General features: G+C 34.8%; 4 protein-coding genes across 4 annotated transcripts; 3 read left to right on the forward strand and 1 right to left on the reverse strand.

The window, feature by feature from the left end:
* Window positions 1-7723: 7723 nt before the first annotated feature.
* TRIADDRAFT_20796 (uncharacterized protein) lies at window positions 7724-10096 on the reverse strand (the record flags this gene model as incomplete). The annotated part of the gene is made up of 8 exons (XM_002109675.1): window positions 7724-7800; window positions 7880-7986; window positions 8065-8248; window positions 8356-8572; window positions 8722-8829; window positions 9124-9234; window positions 9496-9566; window positions 9997-10096. The coding sequence occupies 8 exons, from the start codon at window positions 10094-10096 to the stop codon at window positions 7724-7726; spliced, it is 975 nt and encodes a 324-aa protein (XP_002109711.1).
* Window positions 10097-14133: 4037 nt separating this feature from the next.
* On the forward strand, window positions 14134-16364 carry TRIADDRAFT_52857 (uncharacterized protein; the record flags this gene model as incomplete). Its single annotated transcript, XM_002109098.1, has 3 exons — window positions 14134-14445; window positions 15814-16138; window positions 16249-16364. The coding sequence occupies 3 exons, from the start codon at window positions 14134-14136 to the stop codon at window positions 16362-16364; spliced, it is 753 nt and encodes a 250-aa protein (XP_002109134.1).
* A 2579-nt stretch (window positions 16365-18943) lies between these two features.
* Window positions 18944-20651, forward strand: TRIADDRAFT_37130 (expressed hypothetical protein; the record flags this gene model as incomplete). Its single annotated transcript, XM_002109099.1, has 2 exons — window positions 18944-19076; window positions 20546-20651. The coding sequence occupies exons 1-2, from the start codon at window positions 18982-18984 to the stop codon at window positions 20649-20651; spliced, it is 201 nt and encodes a 66-aa protein (XP_002109135.1). The 5' UTR covers window positions 18944-18981.
* Window positions 20652-23726: 3075 nt separating this feature from the next.
* On the forward strand, window positions 23727-24413 carry TRIADDRAFT_21354 (uncharacterized protein; the record flags this gene model as incomplete). The annotated part of the gene is made up of 1 exon (XM_002109100.1): window positions 23727-24413. A coding segment is annotated over one exon (687 nt), but the record flags the coding sequence as incomplete, so codon positions are not given.
* Window positions 24414-24774: the final 361 nt, after the last annotated feature.

Consider the following 24774-nt stretch of genomic DNA (forward strand, 5'->3'; position numbering starts at 1 on the left):
GATATTAAGCGTGTAGCTAGACGTTTCTCGAACTGTCTCATGAATTCGCCACTGTAACCTGACGGTCTATTTGTAAACTTATTGGTTATTATATCTCTTTATCGTTTCTTTAGAACTATATCTACACCATAGACACTATGAGATGAACTGAAATTATGCTATAATAAAGCTAAAAAGTGTAGGTATTGAATATATAATTGAATAGATATAATTACTTTTACTTCATAGGCATCTACTACATCATCGACTGTGGAATTGTTTAACGATTTCCAATCTCTGGATGAGGTAGATAGATGTTTATTGCTCAGCACATTGATATCATACCTTACTATGTACATACCTAGTAATTATCTGATTCTTGTTCTTACAAAGTGGATAGCATATAGCTGTTCAGGCTACTCTAGTTAACTAATCATATAATGTTACAGTCATGATCTCATTGATTACAGTTTTGTAGAAAGATATCGTAATTTGATGTGCGTATATCTACAAATGAAAGATATCCAGCTGCTACATCATTTACTATTTTTCCCAATACGACAGTAGACTTGATAATTCTTAGGCAATACGAGCGTATACCTATCTTTGCAATATTGTTATCATTACTTAGAGACATTACCATGGAAGAAATTTCAATTAACATAAAATCTCGCTATTCGCATTAAAGTCTTTAAAGCTACTAAAGTGACAAGCTGAAAGAAATTATCAATGTTTATTTTTACAATTGAGAGGCCAAATTCTAAGACAAACTATTTTATTTAAAGAAGATAATAAAAAATTGCTTTACAAAATTTCTGAAGTAAATGTTATAGTTTGATTCTGCAAAATCGAAAAGAGTTAAGAGATTATTTCCTAATATTGGTTGTTAATCTTATAGTTATTTTTAATGTTCGTTATGTTTTATGACTGGGAAAAGCCTCTTAGTAAATCAAAATATATACAGTATATGCGAGTATCGTTCCACAAATGAAAAAGATGGAAAGATTATTTCCTAACTGCTATGACTATTGTAATTAATCATTTTCAAAAATAGTTGCTATATTAAGACAGGAATAGGCCTATCAGTCAATTGAAATACAGGTTTAGTTCACCATTTCTAATAAAGCTCTTAAAACCTACAATTGGAGTTTCAATTTGTAACATGTTATGCAACCTTAGATAATTACATAGAGTACTTTACGAAGTTAACGCATATAATTTGGCACTAATGAAAAACGAACGTATTAACTATGACAAACTTAGCTGGACAAGGTTGTATTTCGATAAACTTGTCTTAAAATAAGTAAAGGAGTAGCAGTTCCTGTTTATGTGTTTTATACCAACCGCTGCTTCACTGCTACATTGCTGCAATTCACATTTGTATTAGTTCATCTAGAATACTGTATACCTCTATAGGAGGTCAATACAAAAATTCTGTTTTATCATAATCAATAATGATTCGTACTGGAATGCTTACATTATTATTATAATTGATTGCATATGAATCGTTAAAAGTATAGCCATTTCTATAAGATATTATTTTCTCTCTGATAAAAGATTCGATATCATCGTTATTCAGTGGCCGAAGAAAAGAAAACAAAATAAAAATTAACGCAAGAGCTATACCACCTTTAGGATATGTAGTATTGGTGGATGTATAAAAAATAATTAAGATGATAGACATTATAGCGATTATGACATAGCAGATTATAAATTTAAGGTGTAAAGCAGTTTTCGGTTCATTATTATACAAATAATCAAAAAGTGATATAGGAATTACGGTAAACGTTTCATTGCTTTGACCGAAAAATATGCTGTAACGTACTAAATTATCGCTATTATCGCGTAAAAGATTTTCAATTGGTGTCCGCAATGCATCTAACTCCTCATCGAAGCTACTGAAAGTCACCCTAAAATTATTCGTTCCATCTAGATTAGCTTCTTCACCCGAATACTTCACCATCATGCAGGCATTTGAAGTTGGTGTAATGAGTAAATTATTTTTCATTAAGTCCTCGAATTTCTTATTAAAGTCTTGACTTAATTTTTTTAACATGTCTGGTACGTCGACGTTTACTTTTTCTGCTGTTGCTTCATACTTAATTTGAAATGATCCACTTTTACGTGATATATTGTGATTGTCAGGAGTTTCATCTTTTACATATTGTAGACTATTTATTATACAATTTGATAGACGAATATTCTTATCTGAATATAAATATTGGCTGCAGTAATATATAAGGTAAGAAATACATGATAATACAAGCATATTAGTTAGTAAATCTAGTATCAGAAATTTGATGGATAAAAGAATAAGTAAAATGCATATATATACCATAATTGCGGCTGAATATACGCAATAAATGTATGTCAGGATTGAAATTAAGTGTGTGATGCTTGTGTATTTGTCTTTATTAGAACAAAACATATTGCTGATGTAGCAACTTTGCATTTGTGCTACATTAAAAGCAAATTGCATCAACTTCCAACTCTTCACAAGCCACCATAACCTACAAAGTATTATCTTCACAAAATTAAAACAACCTGATGCGCAATCTCCTTTATGCTTCTTTTTAGATTCATCAAAGAAGTATTTTTCCAATGAAATTTTTTTGTTATAAAGGACATGTTGCTTATATACTTGCAATAATCGGCATGACTCTTCGTTACTTTTCCACATAGAACATATCGTAGCTAGAAGCATCGATATGCAAACGATTCCATAGAGAAATATAAAATAGTAACTCCATATACTGCATTGCAATAAAATCTTTGTAAGCTTTACGAAATTCCGTGATGCAGGTCCTAGATACCCAAAAATAAGGAAACTAGCGATCGATTTTGCTAAAAGAATAATCAAAAGAACCATCTGCCAATGTTCCACAAATATATATTTAATTATATATCCAGCACACAGTTGCATTAAATTAGTGTCATCATTTCGGTAGACAACCATAAGATTTTCACGAAGTGAGCTTACATGACTATACGAAAAGGAATAGGAAAATTGCATTAGTCCATATATGCAGTTCAAATTATTGAAAATAGTAAGCTGTATTTTATATTTCCCAGAAAGAATGAAATTACGAGAATTATTCTAGTATTATATTTGCCATAAAGATGCTTCAACACATGCACAACATGGATTGAAGAACGCTTTGTCGGGTGCGTAAATTATTAAGGCTAATACAGAAAAATCGTTTCAAGAAAAACTACTTTAATGCAAATATGCGATTGCCATAACTAGGTCTTGTAAATAATATAAAATAAAGCATTTTACAGATATTACATGATATGATGCAATGGTACACTTATGCTATTTGTATGCGTCAGCGACTCTCGCGTTTAGAAACTGTAACTGACAACTATCGTACTATTTCTCAGCAATGTATATCATAGTATTTAGTTTAGGTATTTATAGAAGGGTCAAGAACCATTCCATATTTTATGCTTTAAATGCCAACGTAAGCGGTAAAAGCGAGCAGACTATAGCATTGCAGTAGGACAAATAAGGAAACTGCATGAGCTACGGTGGTAGATTTTATAATTTTAGTGCTACGGTACCTTCCCTTCAATAGGTATCGTTATTTCGCTTTAAGTTCAGCCAACATTAGCCATTATAGAATCATTGACTGAAGTAGTAATGTAATTATGACAGACTACAGACTCCGTTAGTTATTATCATAGCTTTAGTGTTAGTAATTAAGATCTTATATACTAGCTAATTAATAACCTTATATTAATTAGCTACTCGATGATTTAGTTTCATTGATAGTTTAGTCATACTGTGATGTAGACCCTATGCAGAAAAATTTACTTAAAGAGATGACAACTATAAACACATTGTGATTTCTGTTACTTTATGCCGAGCCTTCGATCGTTAATTGGCTCTTATTTAGTTCATAACTCATTGGTGTTGTTTACACCGTTTGCCATACTAAATCATATAGACAGTCGAACCACATAAAGCCATATACATTTTAGGCTTATTCGTCTAAGTTGTGCACCTAGTGCAGCCGAGCTAGGGTATATAAAGCTCGGTGCCCTCATTAGCTGTCTGCCGTAGTAGTATACACGTGTTGCAGGGCTTAATAGTCTTGAATGTCAAGACTGTCTCCGTTTAATAAAATATTTTAAAGCCTAAGACAAGCTTCGCTAGTCTGAGCTTAGCCCGTTATGTGTACACTTGGCTGTTGTAGTCTCACGGTTTATGCGGATTTAAAGACCCAGGTTTTCTTGTCGTGATTTGAACACGACAGTTATATAGTAGTGTCTATTTAACGGTAACAGACTACATTATCTTCCTGATGAGTTTAAATTGCTATCGCAGCAGTAACATAATATAAGTTGTGATTATCTTTTCAGGTGATCCAAAAAACTTAATAGTGATTATTTTCCAAACGGACAGATACAGCAAAAATTTATGGAGACAAATATGTCGATCCAGAATATAGCTCGATGTTAATCCGAAGAAGAAATTATGCAGCTATAATATAAAATATTGTGCATGTGACAGAATGGCAGTTTCACTAAAAGCTACGAATATATCTCTAAATCAAATTTATGTCGCTTCCCGAATTATCCTTCGAAGTAGCTTTACTAAATTAATACAAAACAGGTACCGGTAATATTGTAATTTTTAGGTACTTACTATTCTCGAATTTTTCTCTCTTTTAATGTATAGTTCCAAAATGCATACACTACCATTAAGATCATTAGCAACGCTAGGCCTTTATCAAGTATTAAATTATGTCTTTGATTGAAGAACTGACAGCTTTCAAGTGGCCAAAGATTAATTCCTGTTCTAGCCGATGTAGATGACTCATTAAGTAGAGTATCTGTTGGGTCAATAAGGAAAAAGTAACAAAAATTATACTTGTAGACACAAATGGGATCTAAGTGAGGTATATAATCATAGATTTCGTTTGGATTGCATGAAAGATGCTTTTTTGAAATAGTTAGATGGCGTAATCGATCCGATTTAATGCTTGTTGGCATCATTTTAGTCGCTGGATACAAATTCATTCCCATCATGCTTGAAGTAGATAATAGTACAGTCGGAATATATTCCATTATAGCTATATATACACGTATGTTTCTAGAAAAAATGTTATTCCCTAATAAATTGGGCGTACGGTTAAATTGAATCTTCACAAGTAACTCAATTACAGTTGATGTAAACGGGTTATCCTTCTTATTTCTTTCTTCCATCATCTTCTGCGCTTGATTTATTATCACATTTCTATCTTGATTACTAATATTACACGTAGAATAGAAAACTGTTCTTCCCTCCACTTGAAGGCTAGCATGACATAAAAACAGGGCTATCAGATATAAACTTGTGTGATTCATGCTGTTGTTAAGAATTGAAAAATTGCTTCCATATGCACGTCTTTTACAAGAACTAGCTTTAACGTCTTGTGGCTTCAGCGATAGAGATATCACAATTTTAATGTAATGATTATAGTATCTTACGATTTTACGTCCAGTATGTGTGTAGGCGATGTGCTTGGGTATATCCTTTTTTACAATCTATACTCTCTACTCTTTATTCTCAGTAATAAGTAAGCAATTATAATTTCGCGCCTAACGAGTTTGCTAGGCATAGAAATTTTAACATATATTTATATACATGTATGTGTATACTCGATTATGATGTTGCAGGTGATAAGTTTTAGCCGTAAAGCAGTTTCTGGTTCCTCATCATATAAAAAATCATAAAGCGATTTAGGAACTCTGGCCTTTGTTTCATGAAGTTGATAGATAAATATATCATTATGCAATAAATCATAAACAAGTCATTGTTCTTTTCGCGTAAAAGTTTTTCAATAGGTTCCCGCAAGACATCTAGCACAAATAAAATGTAGGAACGCCGATTATGGACAATGTGTCTGCACTACTACCTTCGCTGCCATGAGCCTAGCTCTGTCGTCACGTCTCTATAGTCCCCTATGGCTATTTATTCTTTTATTATATATGAACTTTTATGGGGTCATTTACCATGCTACTTTGCATATTTCCGTGCTTATTTGCATGTTTAAACGCTTCAAGAAAACCGATCGTTATGAACTTTCCTATACAGATAATTAAAGCCATGCATTTGCGATCAATTTTATACAAATTCACGCAAAATTGAGAATATCGAATATCCGATATGATCCATCGAATGTATCGGATCACGTCGTACTGATATCAATTTGTAAGCAATTTTATTTACTAAAAAGTGGCCTATCGCCGTTTGAAATGACTAATCGAACACCATCTTTTGTCACTTTTTAAAATGACGATAGTTGACTTTTAGTAAGTAGAATTTCTTAACATATTCGATCAAGAAACTACCACTCATGTACACTAAACCGTAAAGCTGTTGGGAGTTTATTAATTCAAATTGAAAACCTAGATTTGCAGTGTACCATTGAAGTCAAGGCCAAGATATCCGTCCGGATTGGGTTTGAACGTTTGAATAGCTTAAAAGTTGAAGGTCTGTGACCATCATTTAACGACTGTCACTGTTTGGATTGCTCATCATACTCGTACAGCATCCGTAATCCATCAGTTTGCTTTATAAGACTCTAACCACACTTCGTATAACTCATCCTTGAAGTGATGTGTAGATGATGAATTGAGTTATGCGATTACCAAAGTTTTATAAAAATAAAAAAGAATATCTTCGAGCGGTAGCGTTAATTCATTATTTATTATTGGAATAGCTGGTCGCTTCTAAGCTTTTATAAGGAACGTAGGGACTGTAACGGTAGAGTAGGCTAACGTTGACTCGATCTGAAATTGGAAGGGTCTGTGTCCAAATCACTCAGTTCGAGTAGTGCATTTGTATAGTATAGTTTGTGGAGAGGGGCATCTTGTATGATGATTACGATGACACGATGGGGACCCTGAATGATTTTATACGGTACAGTATATAAAATATACTTGTATGGGACACTATACTGCACAGACTATGGAAAGCGAGGATTGGCTAGCTGGTGGCCAGTTGCATAGCAACCAAAACTACCTCAGCCTTCGACCTTGCATTTCCACTGCTGTAAACATGATTCCAGTTGTTTTCCAATGCTTATTACGTTTTATGGCAGGAAAAAGCCTTTCAGTAAATTGAAATACATGCCGTATACGCGAGTATCGTTCAAAAAATGAAGAAAATAGAGAGGTTATTTCCTAATTGCTATGGGTCGTAGTTCTTTTCAATATTGGTTGCCATTTTAAGACAGGAATAAGCCTGTCAATGAATTGAAATACATGTGTAGTTGATCATGTCTAATGAAGCTCCTAAATCTGCAATTGGAGTTTTGAATTCATAACACAGATTATGCCATCTTAGTGTACTGCACAAAGCCAAGTCATCGAATTTTCAGATGCAGTAATGGACAATGAACGTATTGACTATGACAAATTTTGTTCCAAATAAGTAATGCAACAGTGGTTCCCGTTATAGTTGGGATGTATAGTACAACTAATTAGTAATACGCATCAGTATCGAGGTAAAATAGAATAGATTAATTTTATTTTTATCGTCCTCAAATTCAATAAAAAGTATATCCATATATACAGTAGCCAATAGCAATTCAAAGTTGAATACACTAAACGTATGCCATAAGTGATCGAAGTATTTTTAAGACAGAAAGACCTGCTATGGTATCAACACCTTGTTATCATTCATTTTATATACGCGCTCATCTAGCTTTTAAGACCTTGCTAAAATGATAATTCTATTTATCTTAAATACAAATTAGTCGCCTTCATCCAATGAATTGTCATTTTCTTCATCGTCATCTCCTTTTACACTCTTTAATTTCGCTATAAGGTCTAGTCAAGCAGGAAGAATTATTAGAAAGAACAAGACATTGCAATGTATTACGAATAGTATGCGACAGGGTTATCTAACCTTTAGCTGGCTTAAAAATCCCACCGGTTTGAGCCGAACAAACAAAACATCGCTGCGTTTTCCTATAATGATCTAGAGCACATTTCTCGCAAAAGTAATGTTGGCATCTAGAAATGGTGTTTTAAACAATCATTATAATAATCCGATTTAGAAAACAGGACATTAGCTAAAGAATGTCTACGTACTTGGTGACCACTGGATTCTTAAACGACTCCCTACAGATAAAACAAGCAAAAGGAAGTTCATCGTCACTATCCGATATTTCATATTTGTGCACGTCTTCTTCGTCATTGAAGTTAGCAGTCGACTCTCTCTCTAACTGCCAGCCATGCTTGTAGTCTCCGCGATCGTGAAGAAATTTACAATTATCTAAAAATGAAAAGATGATCATAATTAGTCAATCTGAGAACACACTCTTAAACTGCATCTAAAGGCCACAACTAAAGATCTATCCGCAAGAACATCTATTTACCCACCTCCATAACCGCAATAGCCTGTTTCCTTGTAATCTTTACAAATATCAGGCTGATAATCCCAGCGAGTTGTGGCTCTCAAGTAAGCAGGTGCACGAATTGGACCAATTCGTACACTGTTACTTGAAGCATTTCCTTGTGCTGTATCGCGCTGTTTATAATATTGCGCGTAATTGTTGATTCCTCTATAAATTTTGTCATCTTCCTTTCCTTTCAGTTCCTACGTAAAGGCAATTACAGTAGTTAACCATAATGATAATCCTTTCTGGTAAGGACATTAACAATTTGATTAATACTTAGATTAAGAATAATGTTTCAGTGACGCCATAAATGCATGATAGCCTTTATCGCTACTACTGTATTTCTCACTTCGTTAATTTTTTGGCTTTTCTCAAATATTGCTCTAGCATCTCGATCGATTTCAGTGTCAACTTCGTTGGTTAACGTAGCACCCATATCGTCAGGACCAGTTGCTTTCTAATATCACAAATATAATTTAATTTTAGATGTAAGCAACTCTCATGGAATTTAGTATAAAAGTAATTTGTGTATTTCCACGCCGACGGAAATGCATCCTTTACGGCATCACTGATATAGTCGGATTCGATATAAATATTACTTCACTATAAATTCATAGATACTTTTACGACGTTCATTCAATAACTCGATCTAAGACAGTGATTATATCAATATTACATGTAAATAGGAGTCTGTTGCAATCGCAACCAGCAACGTTCATCGAATAGCCTTTTACGATGCTATTATACGTACCGCTGAGCGAGTCGATTTATAGGAGAATGCTACTGGTAAATTATCATCCTCTTCGTTGCTATTGTTTTCGTTTAAAACCTCATCGTCATCACGAAGGCCTCTTTTACGAGTCTATAAGAAGATGCAACAAAGATAAAGGTTGAGACATCATAGAACAATCCATAAAAGACCGCTATACCGACCAAGAATACGTATAGCATGTCCTAAAAAGTTACATGATCGTGACTGATCGTCCTATTCGCTTAATGCTGCACAACTTTCATGGTTAGTCATTGCTAATTACAGTATATTAATCTTCCAATTTGTCCACATGATGTAAAACGCGATATTTCAATGAGGCAATTGATAAGAAAAATGGATCTCCAGGTGTACCTTTTGAAGGAGTGGCTTTCCAATTTCCGTTTTTCTTTCTTTCCTTACCACAGCGCTTCCATCTTCACTGTCTATTAATTTATTGCAAGGTAATGAAGTTAGAAGCAAGGCAAGGTACGCCAAGGCCACATTCATTCATGATACAGTGGTACATCCTCGGCAGATACATATCATTCTGTTACTGATAACGTTGCTGAATGATCAATCATTCTCCATACACATCACATCAACGTATCTACACTTCAAGCTGTATTAAGCGTTCATTTTTGAATCCTATTAGCCTTATAGTAACGTGTTTACAAATAGTCTTGCATGACTTTATCAACATAACGAAGACAATATCAATCTAGTATCGCACCAATTCATCTCACACAGCCTATAGTATGATCATGCAAGACCTACTAGATACATCGTTTCTTCAACATTCTAAACTGAGGAATATCGTCTATCTACCTCGACTCGTTAACTATCCAGCTCAATAAAGCATAAAGGTTACAATACCTTCTGAATTGGAGTGAGATGGTGGCCTCTTCATTCTACTTTGTGGACGTTTCCTGTTGGATTTCTTGAAAAATGAGCAGACTTTATCTTCTTCCGACATGGTGTTTAGACGACTAATAACACCAAAACTACTTCTGAATAAGAACAAGACCTTCTACTCGATCTTGAGTAATTGCTAAGCGTTCTAATGCCTATTGATAATCTTGACAGATGGAAAATAGCGTCTAGTTTCGCCTCCAACTTCGAAGTGCTGATTCATGCAAACAAATGCAAAACTGAAATAGTAAGCGGGGTCTGCTTCAAATTTTCAACATGCGCATAGCAACTCTGTCGTCAAGGCGTACTGAATGTACAGGACTGCCTGATACCAGGGCTACTGCCTTGCATTCTGTATAGCTGTAATGCGACGTCTTAAACTATAGCTTTTGCTATGGTCTAGTAGACTTTGTCACTGCCTATATACCGTACTGTAGTAGAAAAAGATGATGGCGTATAATCGCAGTTAAAACCATCGACAATATTTAAACTGGACCTTTCTCATGTCGAGATATATTGGTGTAAACGAAGTATCTTATCCGAATAAGGATTTGAATAATAACATTTATTTACAGCCTATAGTGAGTAATAGATAGTATACAAGGTTGTAGATCTCCGCATTCAGTACTTACTTTTAGAAAACTTGCGAGTTTTCTTACATACTCTACTTGTTTACATCGCGAGGATCGTAAACAAGAACTATCGTAGCCTATTTTAGTCGAATAACACTAAGCTACTTCTTTACAATTGGCCTTTGGGGAAAATGATTTTTGCCCATGGGTTGATTTTAGCATGGCTATGATCGATCAGAATTCACTTTCTTGGTTTAGTCGAGTTAGCTACTGGAGTAAATATACTGTATTCAGTGTAGTAGAAAAGTGAGGAATGACGTAAACCATAAAGACATTGAAGCTGACCTTTCTTATGTCTAGACATATTGGCCTTCGGAGGAGAATGATTTTTGTCCATGGGTTGATTTTAGCATGGCTATGATCGATCAGAATTCACTTTCTAGGTTTAGTCGAGTTTGCCACTGGATGGAATATACTGTATTCAGTGTAGTAGAAAAGTGAGGAATGGCGTATAATTGCAGTTAAAACCATAAAGATATTGAAGCGGACCTTTCTTATGTCTAGATATATTGGCCTTCGGGGGAGAATGATTTTTGTCCATGGGTTGATTTTAGCATGGCTATGATCGATCAGAATTCACTTTCTAGGTTTAGTCGAGTTTGCCACTGGATGGAATATACTGTATTCAGTGTAGTAGAAAAGTGAGGAATGGCGTATAATTGCAGTTAAAAACCATAAAGATATTGAAGCGGACCTTTCTCATGTCTAGATATATTGACCTTCGGGGGAGAATGATTTTTGTCCATGGGTTGATTTTAGCATAGCTATGATCGATCAGAATTCATTTTCTAGGTTTAGTCGAGTTTGCTACTGGATGGAATATACTGTATTTAGTGTAATAGAAAAGTGAGGAATGGCGTATAATCACAGTTAAAACTATAAAGATATTGAAGCGGACCTTTCTTATGTCTAGGTGTATTGGCCTTCGGAGGAGAATGATTTTTGTCCATGGGTTGATTTTAGCATGGCTATGATCGATCAGAATTCATTTTCTAGATTTAGTCGAGTTTGCTACTGGATGGAATATACTGTATTTAGTGTAATAGAAAAGTGAGGAATAGCGTATAATCCTATTTAAACTATAAAGATATTGAAGCGGACCTTTCTTATGTCTAGATATATATTGGCCTTCGGGGAGAATGATTTCTATCCATGGGTTGATTTTAGCATGGCTATGATCGATCAGAATTCACTATCTAGGTTTAGTCGAATTTGCTATTGGATGGAATATACTGTATTTAGTGTAGTAGAAAAGTGAGGAATGGCGTAAAAGTGGTTATTAACGACCGTAATTTAATCGCAGTTAAAACACCCTTGTTTTTCTGCCTGCTTACTATATTGCCATTGAGGGGAAAATGAATTTTGCCGATGGAATGATTTCACCATGGCTATGATCTATCGGAATTTATTTTCTTGGTTTAGTAGAGTTGTCCGTTGTCATTGGCTGTAATTTACTGTACTCAGCCATCGACTACTCAATACTTTTTTCCTTGAACGGCGTTAAAATGGGATATAAACGACCGCTATAATCGCAGTGAAAACACGCTTGTCTTTCCGCCTGCTTACTACGTCTATTGCCATTGAGGGGAAAAGTAATGTTTGTCGATAAGATAATTTCAGCATGGCTATGATCTACCAGGGTTTATTTTCTTGGTTTAATTGAGCTCGATTTGGTCAATAAGCTCAGCTTTCCCTCGTATTACTGTTGTAAAAGGATTAGAAGCAACTCGTAGAATGGAGGATAATTCTCAAGAGAAAAACTTGCGATTCTAATGATTGATTTTCTACTTTAGCAGTCAATATGGACAAGAGTATTGGAAAATAGGAAGCATTCGTCATAATGATGGCTTCATAATCGATTGGGGAAGTTGTGAAAGACATTAGAGAAAATTGTCTGTCAGACTATCCTCATCATTTGACTTTATGACGCTTAGTTTACCATTTTTAGAGGCAGAGAATATTTCATGGTAGCAGAAAATGTAAATTAGCTAACTAGACTAATAACAACGGTAATTAATCATCCAATCAACGCAATTTTATAAACTGCTGTCGCGGAGTCACTTTTCCATAGCAATTGTAGCTTAGCTATCATTCTTTAGGAATACATTGACAATACGAGCATAGAATTCATAAAATAATTTTTCTACATCGTCTAACCAATTTCTCATTACTATGACTTCTTGGTAATAAGGAACATCGCCCCTATTTAGAGTTACATTGCTGACTCTAGCCTTTAAATAAATGTCGGGAGGACACACCTTCGTTAAAAGTTTAATAATTACTACACAGTGTCTATTAAAATTTCCTTTTTGATCTGGTGCTTGATCTAAAGCTTGGCCGAAGTACACGTATCAATGGGAATAGTCTATCCCAGACAATCATTGAAGGATACTTGGAATACTATCGTTTGGATAGAAAACTGCATCTGCAAACATACATCATGAAGTAAGAAAGTAAAATAAAAATCGCAGTGTCTATCCGTCGTTGGTGGCTAACCCCAATGTGGATTAAATTTGCTTCGTAAGACAGTAGACTGTACCATACGCAAGTCCTTGCAATATACATAGTATAGTTCTGCATGGCCAATACTCACGAAACACCCGATAGAGCTGGTTTACTAAAGGATTCTTAATTAGTAACTGGCAACCGCTTGTTTAGTCAACAAATTCTTGCTAGGAGTAAACTCCAATCTCATTTTTATCATCGTATTCCCTTCTAGGTGGATCCGTCGTGTTGTTGACTGTATAACTCATCGCAGGATAAGAACGTACAGTACTTAACGGCCAATAAAGCTGCTAGAAAGCAAGTATACTAAGACAATTCTGACTTGGTAAACGCTTGTTCAATCAACAATTCTTGCTAGGAGTAAACTCCAATCTCATTTTTATCATCGTATTCCCTTCTAGGCGAATCCGTCGCGTTGTTTCTTCTCTGGCCAGACTGTATAGCTCATTGTAGGATAAGGACGTGCTGAACAGCCAATCAAGCTGGTAGAAAGCAAGTTTACTTAGCCAATTCTTACTTGGTAAACGCTTGTTCAGTCAACAATTCTTGGCAGGAGTCAAACTCCAATCTCATTTTTATCATCGTATTCCCTTCTAGGTGGATCCGTCGTGTTGTTGATTTTCTGGCCAGACTGTACAGTATAGCTCATTGCAGGATAAAAACGTACTGAACGTCCAATAAAGCTGGTAGAAAGCAAGTTTACTGAGACAATTCTTGATAGGAGTAAACTCCAATCTCATTTTTTATCATCGTATTCCCTTCTAGGTGAATCCGTCGTGTTGTTGATTCTCTGGCCAGACTGTACAGTATAGAGCATTGCAGGATAAAAAACCTACTCATCCGATACTTTATTGACTCTTTGCTGGAGACTCTATGCTTAGGCTGATTTCTTAAGGTAGCTGCTTAAAAGAAAAGATCTTGTCGAGTGGATCGGTAGAAGGTGGTCTCTACACTTGGGTTGACCATGTTTGCTGTAGCCGTCAATGAATTTATCCGTTCTGCGGGTCAAGACTCGCTATGCGGTGTACCAGATATCAACTCTTCCGGTGATTTCATGCCTTTGCATATTATTGTCAAAGAGGTTCCCAAGGTACTCCCTTGCTGTCGACGTCCTAAAATCAAGCGAACGCCGTATACCTTGAACGATATCCTTGATGAACCTTGCCCGAATCAGTTAAAATCTTCTGATTTAGTCACATTTACTGAGCCTCTAGTCTCCAACGTCAAGGCTAGTTCATCCATTGGATTACAAATTCTTAAACACTTCGATTCGGGAGTAAGTGTCGTTATTCATTTGTTGTTAGCCCTAGCATGTTTGGCTTCCTGAATCAATTGAGTTTACTTATGTTATTATAGCTTGCTTTTCTTTTCTTACACTCTGTTGCACTAATTCGCTATGGCTTAATACACAAGACAATCACTATCAGAAATTGTATAGTCAATAATCTCAAGCGTATTGACTTTTTCTCTAGTAATTGCAATTTATAAATTCTAAAGATATGCTCCAATGCTAGATATACAGTGTTATAGACTGGATGAATAAGTAAAGGCAATGTTAACATTACTAATGTACGATTTCACCATCAAAGCAAAATGATTTTATTTATACATCAGCTTTAGTAATCGTAGACAATATCCTATTACTGCAGCTATGATGTACAATTGATGGATAATGATTATAGTTAAGTATCCAAGGATTTCGTTTTACTGTATCTAGAAGCAACTAATTACCTGTTGAACTTAACTATCGCAGTTAGTGGATCAGGATCAAGTCCACTTTAAAAAGTTAAAAGCGATGTTTTATTGTAAGCGGCCCGCAACAAGTGTGTAGTAAACATTCACCCTAGGTTAAAGTGATCGTGATTACCAAATCGACTTTCAGTACTTTTTTAGTCCGCAATGATCGTTCGGTACTTATGATACCTTGTACACGTGTAATCTTTCCAATCTTATTTATGAAATCCAGCATTAACGCTGAAAGTGTAGCGTACTATTTATGTAAAATATGGATGTCTGCATGACTCTTTTATAATCCAACTTCGCATCAATTCGTACCGTAAAAGCTGTTACTTTGTTCAGTTTCAGACAAACTTTTAGAGTCAGTACATCAGATAATGTTCAAGTTCTTTCAGCTCTGCTTCTAGCTTCTAGCTTCTAAATAATCTTTCTTTAAGGTGAAATATGTAGAATTTGAAATACGAAATAGTTTAAGATTTACCGTTGAAAGATAGAACATCATGTACAATTGTGCCGACTATCTGGTACAAACAGTGTCTGTAACTTGTCATATGCAGGTGCTGTAGTGTCAAAGATTGTGGCAATTTTTTTTAAGATCTAATGGTGTACTTTGTATGTCATAGCTGCTGTGTAAGTTTACCTCTTTAAGTGCGTTAGTAAACTCTGCGCTGTAGATATATCTTGCTGCAGCTAGAGTGATCAAGTATTGATATGGCATGGAATTAGATTTTTTTAATCTCTTTACTCATTACGGCATCTTGCTTGATCTAAATTTACGCCACAATTTTAGTCATTTATGAATAAATCTACCAATTCTACTAATTATACAGTACCGAGTATTGATTATGCCATATTCTGCATACGCTTGCTAATGGTCCAAAAATGAATTATTGTTGTTGTCATGTAGGCAAAAGGAAGTAAAAATTTTATTACGTCCGCAAGTCTTGGCACAGTTGTTAAAGCTGAAACTATAGACATTACTAAAGTATTGGCTAAAGTTCGTACGGCGAAAGCCAAAGTGGAGAATGACTTAGTTTCCCGTGTTATGAAAACGAAGCGTCTGTGTTTAGGCTTAGTAGTAGAAACTGCTTGTGTAGCTGCAGCAGGTAAATTAACGGAAGCGGACAATTGGGAAATATCGGGTCATACAAATGCAAATATTGGAGAAGCAGTAGTAACGGCAACTGCTGAATTGGATAAAAATCTTTCTCGTAAAATAGAGATTCCGCCAGGTAGAATAATCATTCAAAGCTAGTGTCAAGGCTTACTTGTAGCTGTAAAAGTGATGCATGGAATTCGCATCCATTTCAATTATCTTTAATTGATTGATTCTTATTTATAGGAACAGCATTGGCATATTCTTTTATGGATCTTGAAATTTTAGAGGATAGATCATTACGTGTCTCATCCAGTGCAGGTGCTATGTTTGATTCAGGCAAAGCTGAAAGTACAGTTTAAGCTCTTATTTTTATAACATGTCTATTTTCCGTATTGCTAGTCATAATCGTTGTGATAAACGTAATTTTATAGCAAACACTGCTGCAAGTTTTGATTTAAAAGCGAAAAATAATGTTAACAATATTTACTAAATATTAATTTTCAAATTAACATCATGATGGAGTTTTGTATATACAGCGGTTTTTGGTGATATACTTTCATCCATATACGCGTATACTTGGCGAAAGGGAAAAATGTAATATTACCATTCTACATAATGAAGTAAATAGCTGTTCTGTGATTTGTATGTGGCCATAGTTGATCAGTGCTTGAATGCAGCATCATTGGTATTATTATCTCGTTAATTAGTGTTTCTCTAATATTATTATACAAATAGATGTGCGCTTATGATGATGTAATCGTGTAAACGATACTGAGTGAGTAGTTAGCTAGTCGTTTCTTAAACTATCTCGTACGATCTCGCTTTGATGAATATTGTCTAATATTTGACAGACTATGAATTGGCTACTGTAACCTGACGGTCCATTTGTAAATTTGTGGGTTATTAAATCTTTGTCCTAACTTTAAGAGATTTTAGGATTGATGGCGTGTATATTGTTATTGGCCTGCAAGTGATCATTTCTATTTCTGCTTGAACGTGTATATCGCTGTGATCGAAAATAGATAGAACGACAATGTCCAATTGTACAGTACAGTAGTTATTAAGAAGACTTGTTTAACTATAGTACGGGCTCTCTCTCTCTCTTCCTTTTGGTAGTTTAGTACTCGCTGTGAAAGGTCATGTTATTTTTACATATCCGTTTTAGTCCTGAAAGAATACAAAGTAAACTACTCGATTTGTGAATATGAAGTTCTTACTCGATTTCGTGCTACGATCGACTACGATCATCCAAAGTACAGTAGTACAGTAGATAGAAATGCAGAATTCTAAAGTTGAGAAGTACTGTACGTCCAGCCTACTGTACGTATGGTCCTATTTTGTACCTACTGTATATCCATTTCGTTGTGAACAAATGGCTAGTCAATGAGTCGATATGTATTCCTACTATGGAAACAACTTGCAACAGGTACACGCCTGAACGTTGCCATCGCACAACAGCCTGTGTAGACTCTTTATCGTCGTTTTCAAAGTACAGTATCGTCCATACTGTATTTCTAAATCAGTGTCAGTGACATTGTTTTTAATTTTATTGACAGTACAGTAGAGTATTTAGGAAATCAGATGTCACCCTCTTGGAAATCGGTAGTGTAGCAAATGATCTTTGTACAGTACTGTAATGTACCAGTACTACACGTCTCAGAACATTGCTGTTTGCGATATTAAAATCTCCAGAACATGATGTTACTGCATCCCAAATTTGGAAATCCAGTTCGGACACATCTTTCATACAGAAATAAACAAGATGTGTCCAGACTTTCCCTGCGCCCTGGTACGTACAGTAAATATAGCTCTACAGTATTGTACAAAGATCCATACTGGTACCAGTACTGCTGTAAATATATCTACATCCAATATATATATATTATATTATATTAATATTTATTATATATAATATATATATGACATACATATATATATATATAATAATATATATATACAGTATATCAATATATACAGTAGTAACATATATATATGTCTATAACTATATATATATTCCCTATATTTATTTATAGCCATATTTACAGCAGTACTGGTACGGTATTGGTACCGTACTAGTACCAGTACTGCTATGGCTCTAGAGTACAATGACAAACGTACAGTACGTAATTGACAGTCCAGTACTGTACACTCTACACTGTACAGTACAGTACATATTGTTGATTGTTGAAATGGACATTTTCTCAAGACTGCCAATCTTTCATTTATTAAATGATTTAATAGCATCCATGGCTGTCATGGATTCCCAAAAAGGACTTCTTTTACTACTGTCTTATACTGTCGTCTAACTTGAATCGTACTGTACTGTACTTGAGAGTGAATGCTGTACAGTAAAGTCAAAAACACAAATACAGTACGGTACACTACAGTACTTTACTGAGTGTACTGTGCTGTTACTGTACTGTATCGTATGCGAAGTACAGGATCACGGCGATAGATTTAGTGCGCATGCACGAATCATAGTTCGTTATCATGAATCAGCCCACGAAGAGAGCGAACCCAATTTTGACTTCTATCCGATTTGGTAGGCTATCATTTTATGCATATTAGGCGCAAAACGTAACTATAAAATCGTATGCAAAATCCTATAGCAATCATTGCATTACAACTGTGATCTCTCTGTCGCCACAGGGCGTTAACCTCGTCTGTTGTACTGTAGAGAGACCCTTATAAGAGAGATCTCCAAGGGTCTACATACTGTATAGTACTGTATTGTACAGTACATACAGTACAGTACGTCCTCTACTGTACAGTGTACAGTACTGTAAATTCGTTGTGCCTTTACAGTACAGTGTACTGTAAAGGCACAGTGTACACCAGCTCACTAGGCTACATTGTACCGTGAAAGGAAACTATATTACGAGGCATTTTTGCGTAACAACAGCACTGTATGTTTTTCCACGGTTGGTTGGCAAAAAGGCTGAAAGAAAACGTTGTTGGACTTTTTTCTTGGACACGATGGCCGGCGATAAAGCGCAATTGATCAAACAGAATGAACAACTTCGCATCCACGCTAACCTTCAGCGTGTGCCAGTATCTCAATCAGCGGCTGAGTGAGTATCGTAACTGTAATATACATTTTATGATGATATCGTTTACTGTATACTTAGCGGCCGTTGCAATGATTATTGAATGCTTGCAGTTCTTGATGATAGCAGTCGTACATCAGTCAAAAGAGCCCCACCAATCATGATGAATAGACAATTGAGTGGATGCTATTTCGTGTTGTCGAATGGCATCCGTATTCTACTTGATACTTAATGAACGAGTAGCTTGATGGATGAGGAAATTGATCCAGTGAATAATGTGGTAATTGCCGTAGTAAAATGACTGTATTCCGGCAATTCTAGGATGGGACAACACAATTACTCCTTGCAATTAATGAATAGTATTCTCTTTTTAGTCATATTTTCACCCAATTTCTTCCATAACGACAACTTGAAAGGATAGGCGAGTAGGCCATCATGCAGTTTATTGAAGATTACCATAACATGAGCCATTTCATCTTATCGAAATCTGGTCATGTACCGATTGATTCTTTCGGCCAATGACTATTTTCTGAAGTCAAAAAAGTGAAACCGATACTCCCTATTCTACAGTATGGGTACTGTTTCAACAACGCTAGAATAGTAGTCTACACTCAATACTAGCTTGAATGATTGATTCAATATGCCCAACAGTCGTTTCCACTTTAAAACTACTGTACTGTATATATCTATACAAACGTAATACGCTGAAAACAATTTTCTATGCTAAAAATTTAATAAGTGTCCACCATGTAGAAATATTCCTATTTCAGTAAGATAAATAATCCATTTCAAGAGGGATAGTTGTCCCGTCATTTGACCGAGAAAAGTTATCCAAATAAAAAGAAAAGTGCCTCCTTTACCTCGACTAGTCTCGAGTATCCATACTACTACCGTATAGGTTGAAGAGTCACTCTTGGGTTACTGCACCACACGGCACTCAAGTTACGGCGTATTTTTGTCCTTTCTTTGTGTTTTCGCTCAACACCATCGCAGAGAAAATTCTACAGTGTACAGTACAGGCAAGGTTACAGTGCCTAGTATCGTGGACTGTAGAGGATTGTATGAACATACTGTAAATCCTGACGGTATCATGACAGTATAGTACTAGAGTCGACCAGTAGGGAAAACCTAACTCTCATGGAAAGCAAGTATCCCTTGCCATTCTTACACCATTGCAGATGACGAGTGAAATAGCCACAATTGGCAAGGATTGTTATCGAAAATAAAAGCACATAATGTCTTTTAATTTACTAGTAAAGTTATAAACCATACACTTCAATCATTCCATAGAAAGATTGGATAAGAACATCGTTCTGGTACAGTAAATTAGTTCCATGATGGAGTAGTTTATTAAGTTGATAAAATAAAATCAATAATAATATTGGATACCAATACGGTAACTTAGCGACTACGGCAAATAACGACGCTCTGCTACTGTCAACTTTATTGTCACCTTCACAAGTAATGGTTTGACTTTTTTCCTTTTATTGTAGCATGAAGGCCTATATCGATAGTCATATCCAAAGTGATCCATTAGTCAATCCAGTGGACAAGAAGGATAATCCATGGGCAGACAAAAGCAAATGCACGCTGCTATAAAAGAATAAAATGATTGGCAAGACGAAGAAAATAAAAAAACGGCGACATTCTAAAAATATTTAAATCGACACAAAATACTCCGCATCATCAGTATGATGAAGCATAAATTATAAAGTAGTATTAATGTATCCCTGGAAAAACCCCAATTGCATCGTTATGTTCAAAAAAAGTCAAGATAAAAATTACTCTTGTATTCGAGTCTTAATGATTACATTTACATACATAGAAAGCAGTAAATAGGATCTTCTCGAAAGCTTTCTTCACTCCTTGCCTGTCATATTGTTATCTTTTAGAAATTTCAAATGTAATACGTCGTTCTTACTTTCTCATCAGATACAGTCAGCAATGATTGTTTTACATTGACGTTTAGCATAATTTAGCTTTGCATAAATCAACAAATACAACGCATTCCTAGTATTAATGGATTTATCACTTTCTTTCTGTTCTTGATTTATGCCTTTCGATCACCAACATATTTAAGCAAAATTCTTTGGCTGTAGGTTCGTTACTCGATCTTAACTATTCATTCAGGCATTTTTATTTCATCTGAGAAATGATTGTAGCTGCATTTTTTAAATTAAGAAGTGCTTATTAAGTGTCACAGTAAGCGTCTTTCCACCAGAGCAATAATGCCCTAAGAAAGAACAAGTCATTATCCAACATGCAATTGGATGTGACGGTGTCACGTAGATAAGTATTGCTGTAGTATAATGATAAAGATAATTTACTTTGTCAATGATTACAAATGCATTGTGTGCCTTTTAAGTATATTTTAGATGAACTTGTCCACTGTTAAATAATTTTGAACTAATTTACACGTTGTATTTAATAATCGTCAATTCTGTAAACATGTGATATAAGCATAAAAATAAAATCGTCTTTACTTGCTAGCGTATATACCGGATTAATCGTTATTGTTAGATGTCAAAGCCTTTCAACCGATTGATAATTATAATTACAAGCAAAATGAAGCATTATAGTTACGCTAAACTTTAATGAAACCTAATATTTGAAACTTGTACAATGGTCATTAGTTAATTTTTTTTTCCGAATAACAGGAGAATGATATAAACTCTCGTAAATAATGTCTTTTCCTCCAATCCATAAATTGCACAAATGAATACATTTACCTGCTTAACATCTGTAAAATGCGAAAATTTGTACAATAGTCAGCTTTAAATCGACTATCAGTTCGGAATAGAAGAATCTAACCACATAACCATAAGCATTAAAGAAAAAATCACTTTCATATCCGATCGTCAGTACAGTAGTTGCTCTTTACTGTATCCACTAACCAGTGAATTTGGACAATGAAGGTACAGTAGATTGATAAAAGTTAGGTGGTAAGAAAATAGCAGATGCTTGCGCAAGACAAATGCAAGATCCGCAAATGATCGGGAAATAACAGAAAGTCATGATGTTTATTTTCAAAGAAATATTTTAATTCGATTATCAGTCCTTGATCATAATCACCCCGATATTGCCAAATCTTACAATAATATTGGAATTATTAGCAAGAGCCAAGGCAAGAATGATGAGGCTCTACCTATGCATAAGAAAGCGCTTGAAATTCAAACTCCAGTACTTGGCAACAATCATCTCGATATTGCAAAATCGCACAGTAACATGGGGAGTGTATATTGTGAACTAGGTAAGTATGAAGAGGTTCTTGTTTAGTACGAAGTATCACTCAAAATGCGCATTTCCGTCCTTGATCATAACCAGCCCGAAATTGCAAAGTCTTACAACAGTATTGGAATTATCTACCATTAATCTTAATAATTATAATCTTAATAATTTTTAACTTAATATTAAACGTATTGAAAATTCGTAGAGCAATTCTTATTAGAATCTAATGCGAGCTAGGAAAGATTTATCTATCTTAGGCTCCAAGCTGATGAAGTCATCGTCTAGGTACAAAGATCAACTTTAGATAAATAAATTACTTAAAGATACTCACAAATGCTACAGAATTAATATGAAAATATTACCAAAGAAAATAATTGTATTAATGCTAAGTTATTACTGTTAATATTAGAATATAATTTAATCCCGGGATTACAATTATTATAAGTTTACGGCACAATGCGTATGATACTATAGTATTGACTAGCAATTTGGGTGAAAAAATTGAATGCAATACGTTTTTCAATAGGTATTGCTAAAAAAGTTAGTCCATTCTATTTCGTCAGGATCAACATTCATATTTTTTCAATGGATATTAAACTAATTGGGATATTGGTTGCAGCCGACGGTAAATCTTTGAGTACCTAATTGCATAATTTCGTTGATACTGGATAATTATTGAAGATATTTGTTTACCTGGCAATAAAAGTCCTTGAAAAAAGTAAAAGGTTGCATTTCATTTGTAAATTAATAGTAGTGAAATAGATCGTTTCAAAACTATACTGAATTTATTACTCGATGATAATTCGTATTATGATTTTTATTTAAGTCTGAAGCATGGACAATCAATCGGTAGCATCAGACATTGCTCAACAAATAAAATTTCTTTGCAAATTGGGGCAGCAAAATCATAAATCAAAAAAGGTCCAAGAGGCACTATCTTATTATTCGCTAGCTTTAGAACTAATTCGGTCGTTAGCAGAAATTCCTTCCGACCTTGATGAACTTCAGTATGATATTTATCTTGCTGTTTCTGATATTTATATACAACAAAAAGAGTGGGCTAAAGCTAGTGAATCCTGTCAGAAAGCACAAAATTTGGTAGACAAACCACACCAATTAATGAAAATTGCTCGAAATTTAGATAGAATAGGCGAGATTAAAAGATCGTGTCGTGATTGGAATGGGGCATTGAATGAATATATAACATCTCTGGATATAAAGCTACGTGTATTAGAAAACGACGATATCGATATTGCTGGATCATACAATAACATTGGAAATATCTATTGCGATCTAGATAAATATAAAGAATCGCTTTCTATGTATGAGAAATCACTCGAAATTTATATAGCAAGATTAGGCGATAATGATCTCCAGGTCGCCACATTATATAATATCATAGGTGTTGTCTATCATTATCAAGGCAAATGTGATGAGTCGATTTCTATGTATGAGAAATGCCTGAAAATTCGGTTATCGCAACTCGGTGATCATCATCTTGATGTTGCAACGCTATATAATAACTTGGGAGCTATTTATCATTATCAAAGTAATTATGATCAGTCAATTTCTTGGTATAAGAAGTCATTAGACATTCAATTATCTCAATTTGGAGAATATCACCTTGATGTTGCCGAGATATATTATATCCTGGGACTTGTTTTTTACGAACAACATAAATACGATGAGTCCATTTACATATATAGGAGATCGCTAAAAATTCGATTACTGCTGCTTGGCGATAATCATCTTGATGCTGCTACATTATATAACAACCTAGGTGTTGTTTACTGTGATCAAGGCAAATATGATGAATCAATATGTATGTATAAGAAATCTCTCCAAATTCGTTTACCACAACTTGGCGATAGTCATCTTCATGTTGCAGTCTCCTTTCATGGGTTAGGAGTTGTCTATAATGATCAAGGTAGATATGATAAATCTCTTTCAATGTATAATAAGGCACTCAAGATTTACTTAAAACGATTTGGTGATAATCATCATTATGTTGCAAAGATATATAATAGGATAGGAAACATTTACAGTAATCAAGGCAAGCATGACGAAGCTTTTTCCATGTATTATCAGCTTCTAAAAATTTATTCACAAGCCTATGGGGATAATAATCATCCTGAGGTTGCTGCATTATATAAGAAATTGGGAATTGTATATTATCATCAAGCCAAATACGAACAAGCTCTTTCGATGTATCAAAATTCACTGCAAATGTATATGCAGATTTCTGATGATCAGCAACCCTTTGTTGCTGATTTATACAGCGAAATCGGTAGAGTTTATGCTAAGCTAGGGAGATTTGATGATGCTCTGTCTTTATGCCAGAAGTCATTGAGTATCATATTAAATCGGAATGGTAAAAATAATTACTATGCGGCTAAGTCGTATGAATATATGGCCTTTGTGTATTGCATTAACTCTAAGTTTGATGAAGCTATTCCTAAATATCAACAGGCAGCTACTATTCTACGTAATCTTT

This window comes from Trichoplax adhaerens, genomic scaffold (assembly GCF_000150275.1).
Source record: "Trichoplax adhaerens TRIADscaffold_2 genomic scaffold, whole genome shotgun sequence".
Classification (NCBI taxonomy): Eukaryota; Metazoa; Placozoa; class Uniplacotomia; order Trichoplacea; family Trichoplacidae; genus Trichoplax; species Trichoplax adhaerens.